Here is a 7,525-nt window from a genome sequence, read left to right as displayed (position 1 = left end):
AATGACATAACGCTTTGCAGGAGTGGGATAAATTCCCCTGCTGGGAGGCCTCCCAACATCCGAAAATTTTAAAAAGAATACAAAAAGCTAAACTCTAACACCACCGGGCCTACATAAAGTGCGAGACTCCCTCTTGAAACTTGGCAGAGCAAGATGACCCATGTGGAGAAGATCACTAGGACTCCACTGCCCTCTCTGCAGAGCATTTACCACCGCAGGGTGCGTAGGAAGGCTGCCTCTATCCTCAAAGACCCCACCCACCCCCAGCACGGACTGTTCACCTCCCTACCCTCTCGCCGGAGGTTCAGAAGTGTGAAATGCAGGACCTCTAGAATGAAAGACTCTTTCTTTCCCTCTGCCATCAGACTCCTAAACAGCTGAGGAGTTCTGCATTTGCTGCTTAAAGTGCCTTAGATTTTGTGTTACTTATTTATCTACTTTATATTTCATTTGTATTTTGTGGCATTCATGTGGACGGCAAAGTAAGAATTTCATTGTACAGGGAAACACGTTTCCTAACTGTGCACATGACGAATAAACACTTTGACCTTTGACCTTGATTTTATGGGTTTTATTTAATCCAGTCATGAATCTACACAGTCTAGATCAAGGAATGAATTTTCAAGCTCAGCGTGATTCAGATGTCCTCTCTGCGGAGTTTCAGAATTTAAGCTCCCAATTCCAGCTTTTCTTTTCATTTTACATAAGTATTCAACATTTCCATTTCAACTTTTATATTTATTCAACATTTTTTCATCTTCCATATTTGTTCAGCATTTTCTTTTCATCAGCATATTGCATCTCAGCCTTCAACTGTTTCAGCAAAGGATTTCAGCCATTTCAGCATTTTCAGGGAGATTCTTCTGCAACCAGCATCCACGCACATTTTCTTCAGGAAATGCATTTGTCTAGTTCTCTATTAACTCCTTATAGTATGCTAGAATACATGTTTCAGTTGGACCAAAGCAGCAGTGCCTTCTGCTCAAATGAATTTATTAAGGTACCAAAAGCAGATTTTAGCCTCCAAGAAAACTTGAAAATAAGTCAAGACTAAAAGCATAATGGTAAAAAACAAAGAAAGAAAGCAAAAGAGCTTTTCTAACAACTGAACAAACATACGGTAAGTTCCACACATTGGAGGAATATTTTATTGGAAAAACATTCCCATTTCCCTATTAAAACATGACTGGCATCCAGTTGATTTTATAAGACTTATTAATTCACAAATAAAAGCTCTTGGCTCTGTAATGATCAATGATAAATTCTGTCACATTAGAGACATGTTAAGAAAAATAAACTAAACTATATCAAAGACATGACGAATGTAGAACTGTCAGAATAAATTAAGCTTGGACAAATTTTTCATCATATGATGGTATGTGGTGTGAAATGTACTGGAAACCTGCAGGGGGCAGTGTGACAGAATTGTGCAAATCTTGAATTTCTGTACAAGGACAAATGATATATAGACCATGACATTATCTAAATGGGAAACATTTAATTCCATAAATTAGGGAGAAAATTGGAATATAGGAAAAAGCAGAAAGAAAATATACATGAAAACAAGATTCCACAGTATCAGATTTGGATTGAGTTTAACTTAATAACAAAATTTGATCCTGAATAACTTACGAGTTCCTCACTATCTGTATATTAGATTCTGTGTAGAAAAATACTGCTCCGTTTGCTAAACAGCATCAGAATTTCCTTATCTGTCTGCGCTCTTGTCTTCTCTGCTTCTTCTCATTGACTTCCTCTGATGCTGATGGGCTTTCTGTCAAAAACCAGGGGCCCAAAAAGGTTACCCACAGGAGGTGCACGGCACGAGCTGGGGCCTGACACACACAGAAGACAAGTTCACATTATGAGACACATAAGAAGCAAAGAAGAAAGGGAACAAGCAGCTGTCTCACTGACTATCAGTAAAATGAGGCACGGGACACCTACAGTACACTGTACTACAAAAGCTCTTACCAGCAGCAAAAGATACCAGAAGTAAGAGGTAATAATGGTGAGCACTTGTGCTATGGCTGTGAGCAGGATGATGTCCTTCAGGTGCCTAAAACCAGAACACACAGGTGATAAATTATCACTGAGAATTGACGTCACTGTGCACACAGAACTTTTTTGTGGTTGTCAGTGTGGTTTAGCTGACCTTCAATGGCTTGGGGGGCTTAGAGCTTATGTGGGTGCCATTTCTTTCTATACTTTCACATTACCCAGGAAATTAATATAATTAAAATGAGCTTTGTGCACTCCATACATCCAACAGATGTCCTGCTATCACAGTTTTTCTTAATTGCTGAAACACTAATCCTCATTCTTGGAACAAAGCTGTCAAATGCCAACACTCATTTATCTCAACAAATCACTCTTTTTGCAGAACCTTAAAACAATAGTCGCCCAGTTAGTTTTCAAATCCGATTCAACCTTTTTGCACTCAAATATTTCTCTGAACTCAGAGGGCATAGGTGGCATGAGTGAGTGGAAGACTGATACCAATAATGGAAGGAAATCATCTGAGGCAGAGGAGGAAGTGTGTGTGTGAGAGGTGGTGAATGAGGAGGAGGTGGTCAGGGAGGATGTTGCCTGAGATGTGGATGGAGTCCTCTGGCCTGACCCAGCACAAACACACGATGCTGAGGCCGAATCAATCACTTGTTGATTATACGTTGACTGTACATTTACTTTGTACTGTCATGTGCTTTTCATTTACATTTTCTCTTTGTCTTTTTGTAGTTTTACAAGTGCTGAATCCACAGACATCCAATACTGTAGTGCTTGCAGTACTTCTAGTATGCAATACCTAAACTGTAACTGAGTTGTGAACTTATTTATTTGGATAACATAACATGCATTTACTTCGTTTTGCAAGAAGAGCCAGAAGTTTATAGTTTGAAAAAAAATGGGTTTTGTGTTCACAGTTCTGAGAAAAGGGTGGAAGGTTTCAACAAAATGTCTTAGCAATTAAGAAACATTGTGAAGCACAAACCCCTCTAAAAATTACATTTAGAGTCTTTGATAGAGAACTAAGACTAATACACTATGATCCTCTCTTGGTATCTACAAATAGAATGAATAAATACAGAATACAAAGACCCAAGACTAAAATATAGTTTTATTCGCTCTTCTCTCATGACTGTCCTTCACTGGCTGATTGTAGCAGGTTTTTATTAGTATCTTAAAATAAAATTGTCACACATCTAAACAAAGGTACAAGCTGAATTATTAAAGCAGGGACAGAGGACGAAGAGCATTTTCAGCTTTCAGTAATGTCTGAAAAACCTGCTATCCCTCTAATCATCAGAGGGTTAGGACAGACTCAATGTGGCCTGATGAGTGAGACCCATGACCAAAAAAAGTAAAAATAAATATCTGCAACTATTTCAAAGTAGTTTCATGTGGTTTTCGTAGTGTGTGTAGCCTAAAGATGGACTTTCTTACTCTGCCATTCCCTGTTCCATGTTTAAGTCTGTTCCTCCGTCCAGGAGACTTTCATCCTCAGCATACACCGGCTTGGCCATGCTAGACATGAAGCGGTAACTCCCGAAATACACTGCTAGTGCAAACACAGGCATCATCTACAGGAGCCAGACAAGGTTTAGGGCCAGGAAGGTGGAGTGGTTACAAGAAATCCCATTAGATTTGTGGATATCGAGATTTTAGGTCATCTTTAGTAAATACACTCACCCATGTCCAAAACGTAGAGGAACTGTAGAAAACCACTAAATTTACTGCAGCATATATGGCCTGTGAAGAAAGCCCGTTTGAAATCAGGGTGGGAACCATGAACATGGAATAGTGCTGTAACATTTAGTCAAACAAAAAATTAACAGGTAACAGGTTTGATAATCAATCAGTCCTTTTCATAATTAAAAAAAAAAAGCCAAACATGATTTGGTTCCAGCATAATAAAAGTGACAATTTGCTGTTTTTCTTTTTCATATACAACAGTAGATTGAGTATCAAAAGGTTTTGGAGTGTCAGATAGGCAAAATAAGAAAACTGAGAAATGATGAATGAATTTTTTTCACTTTTTTGTTTTACTTTTCATATGCTAAACTAGTAACAGATTGAAAAAAAAATAATGTACAGATTAATAAATTATGACAACAGTTTATTGCAGGCCTTCAGTAAAATCCAAAGGCAGTTCTAAACAATTTATACCTGACAATCTAAACCCATTGGAAACCAACAAGCAGGACTGTATTAGGGCAATTTTGAATTCACGAGATCTGGGCACCAAATCTGATAATGTATGTTGAGTTTTTTTTTTTAGGCACATAATTCATTGCAATATCCCCCGACCCAAAAAACCCTAACCCACAAAAGATACAGTTGCAACTGAAAATTACTATTTGAAAGAGGATTTTATCTGTTTGCCCTCCACATATTTAAAGTGAAACATTAATAACTAAATGTAAACTTTAAATGTGAAACACCTAAAACATTGTCAATTCTAAAACTGTAAGAGTTAACACAGTAAATGCAACATGACTATATGAGCTGCAGCTTTCGTGAGATTCAGGCAACTTGCAGAACTGTACGTTGAAGAAGTAAAACCTGACAGAGTTATGAACAAGCTTTAATCTAACATCACACCAGTGAACCACTCACTCTAGGAATCTGGTGTCCATCTCACTCACACATTTTTTTGGACTGAAACAACACAAAAATAGCATTAGGATTCTTACATTAGCTCCTAGGATGATTCTTATGTAGAATTTCAGAGTTGCCTTATTCTCCTCCATGATCTGCTTCTTTCCCTTAGTGCCAACTTTACCTTTGGGCTGGTGGGCAAAACAAAGAGAGCAGTTTCAGTGACACCAGGCCAATTCATCAATGAAGCTGCAAAACATACTAACCTTTTTAAACACATTTTTGTTTTGGTACATGGCAAGATCTCCAGTTTTCTGGAGGCAGAAAATGTAACTTGATATCTGACATTCATCTTATGGTTTCTGCTTAGACCTTTGAATTTCTGCATATCTTAGAATTTATTAGGCTAACATCAGCAATCAAACCTAAATAACATTTAAAATGCCCATGTCTTTGAAAATCAAATAAATATAATTGAACTTTAGCATGAGGGAAATTTTATTTTTGAATTTTGGCTCCTCTCTCTTAATAAAATATCACAAGAAAACAAAGTGGCCTATTCTCCATTGCCCCTATTGAGTACTTGAATACACAACAGGTCAACCACCCCAAATGCTATTCTTCTTAAATTCAGTTGGGGTATCAACACTGACTTCTCCTTTTGTTGCTCCAACTCTAAAACATCTCTGCATCTGCTGTGTTCCTATATCCACACTGATGGTTTGTGCTGTTTGATGACTGTTTGGTTGTCCTTTAAAGATGTCTGGCATCAAATTAAAAAAAGGAAAATGAAAGCAAATGTTTATTTTATTTTTTTAAACTGGAACTTCTACAGACAAAGAACTCTAGACCCCCTTTGTGTATGGAAAAAGGTTTTATATGATTAGGTTTTTAAAAGTGTAATAAACCACACCAACAGTACTAATTCATTGAAATTTTTGTTGCAGGTCTGTGTTGACAAAGACTTATTCTTCTGCTTGTGCTCTGTGTCTGAGTGTTGCATTTGTTTGCAACATGCTTGTACCCCCTTGGCAAAGCTGTATATATTGTAGCTAAATAGGATGGAATGATGTGTGCTGATATTTATATTTTAATTAATAATCATATAGATGAGCATTTGGGAATTATCTCTGATCCCTCTCCCACTTTTGAGTCACACATCATGTGTGTAACAAGACCTTTTACAAATAAGTCCAAGTTCTGACAAGTGTAAACATGTTTTTATTTTTAGCTAGACTTCATCTATTGTCGTCTAAATTAAGAACATACAGTGAAGTCAGTTTTTTGCTTTCAAAAATGAAGTTTCACAGATCAAAGTGAGTTTCAAGCCAATGTCTAACATCCCTTCCCAACAATAAGTGATGTAGAAGAAATAAAAATTTGTTGCTCACTATTGTAACTTAATTTCTTCATGTAAGCTTATTTTTACTTTTTAATACTTTTATGACCTACAGTCTGACTGAATTTCATAAGAGACATAACTGCAAACCAACGTTTTGGAATACTGTTTCTGGAAAAAACTAGCCAATCAGATTTTTTCATTTTTCTCTACACAGGCCGGTGGTCGGATTGTTCTGCAGCCAGTGATCAGCATAGGCCATAGTAAATAATTCAAGTAAACGTAGGCTATACAGTACGTGAATCAATCAGTCAGTTATTGCTGTAACAGCCTGTCACTGTTGCAGCTGTATGCGTCTGCTTCTCTCACCGCCATTCCTTCTCTGAGCCGGTGCTACTGATTTCTTCCACGGCGTCGTCTTTGACATCGACCTCCGTCTAACTCACCAGAGCTTCTAGTCGTTATTATGTTACTGCATTAAACAAAAAACTCACGGGTCTCGCTATAGTCTATTTTTCTTGTAACACATCAGCATTAGAAAACTTCTCGGGGGTGTCAACATTTCCGGCGCACAAAATTGTCGTCATCGGCACGTTCTTATTAATTTAGCCTTTTTTTAAATGCTTTATTGAGAGTTTACATAGCAAATAAGGCATTACAACATTTTGTCAATATTATGAACGTAAGATCATTTTCATCACAACGTGAAGGGAAAACGAGACAGCGTTTCAAGTAAAATGAACTGAAATAAAATAAAATTTTATAATTGAAGAATAAAAATAAGTCAAACGATAAAATAAAGATGAAAAAAATATTTACAACAATAATAATAATAGAAGAAGAAATAAAATAAAACACAATATTTACTCAAGGGGAATTTCAGATTTGTTTATTAGATAATTCCCTATCCTCCTGTGGAAACTGCTGGCAACAGAGGATAACTAGAAACTAGTATCTAGAAATGTGACTGCATAACCGAGGCAACTTCTTGTTGAAAGCATTTTGTTGAAAGTGTCAATGTGTAATCATCTGAACATCCTCTCGGGAGGACACTGAGAGACTTCTGGAAATCTTAGTTGAATAGCTCTATTCCTATGGAATATGGAAGAGCATTCTCAAAAAAATCAAGTTGCTTGAGTCAGCCTTGTCTTTCAAAATGCTCAAATCCTGATTTTTCACTTTTTTCCCAACATTTGGATTTCATTTAGTTAAAATTATTAAAGCACTTTGTAAACCCTGCTTTTATTATTATTATTTATTATTATTTATCTTTTGTTTATATAATTAGATCAATGAACAGGACCTGTTTGGAGAACTTCATTCAGCCTTTTCGAGAGACCATTATTGACTCTTCTCGGACACCGTAGCCGGAAAGACAACCGCTTTTCAGAATAATAATACTCCAGTGGCATGCAGCTCATTATCGCATCGCTTAGCTAGCTTCTGGATGCTTCATAGCTGATCTAATGTTCAGTTAGGTAGCGAACCTCACTTTTGAACTGACACTTTATACTACAAAATGGAATACCTGCTTCAGGTGAAAATAGGCGCTTTGTTCGGTGTATTGCTCTTAACTCTTATATTTGG

At 36.9% G+C, this 7,525-nt stretch overlaps 2 protein-coding genes across 2 annotated transcripts in view; one reads left to right on the top strand and one right to left on the bottom strand.

Annotated features, from left to right (window-relative positions):
• Nucleotides 1-976: 976 nt before the first annotated feature.
• On the bottom strand, nucleotides 977-6,522 carry tmem208 (transmembrane protein 208). Its single transcript, XM_020605675.1, has 6 exons — nucleotides 6,308-6,522; nucleotides 4,695-4,790; nucleotides 3,691-3,750; nucleotides 3,445-3,581; nucleotides 1,975-2,059; nucleotides 977-1,835 (listed from the first exon to the last, which is right to left on the bottom strand). The coding sequence occupies exons 1-6, from the start codon at nucleotides 6,311-6,313 to the stop codon at nucleotides 1,698-1,700; spliced, it is 522 nt and encodes a 173-aa protein (XP_020461331.1). The 5' UTR covers nucleotides 6,314-6,522; the 3' UTR covers nucleotides 977-1,697.
• Nucleotides 6,523-7,275: 753 nt separating this feature from the next.
• The window catches only part of slc39a1 (solute carrier family 39 member 1), a 6,016-nt gene continuing 5,766 nt past the window's right edge, over nucleotides 7,276-7,525 (top strand). The window contains exon 1 of the mRNA XM_020605671.1: nucleotides 7,276-7,524. Within this exon, the coding sequence (XP_020461327.1) occupies nucleotides 7,458-7,524 (67 nt within the window). The 5' untranslated portion in view covers nucleotides 7,276-7,457. The remainder of the gene's footprint in view (nucleotide 7,525) is intronic.

The sequence above is a fragment of the Monopterus albus genome, unplaced genomic scaffold (genome assembly GCF_001952655.1).
Source record: "Monopterus albus unplaced genomic scaffold, M_albus_1.0 scaffold72.1, whole genome shotgun sequence".
NCBI classification, from domain to species: domain Eukaryota; kingdom Metazoa; phylum Chordata; class Actinopteri; order Synbranchiformes; family Synbranchidae; genus Monopterus; species Monopterus albus.
Note: the sequence above shows the minus strand (reverse complement) of the source record. Positions and strands in the feature narration are given on the sequence as shown.

What these genes read in the sequence shown, in the direction of transcription:
- tmem208 (XM_020605675.1), bottom strand. An exon ending in GAATCATCCTAGGAGCTAAT is followed by an intron (nt 3,751 to 4,694) that starts GTAAGAATCCTA and finishes CTTTCTTCACAG; the next exon opens with GCCATATATGCTGCAGTAAA. An exon ending in TCTGGTATCTTTTGCTGCTG is followed by an intron (nt 1,836 to 1,974) that starts GTAAGAGCTTTT and finishes TGTGTGTGTCAG; the next exon opens with GCCCCAGCTCGTGCCGTGCA.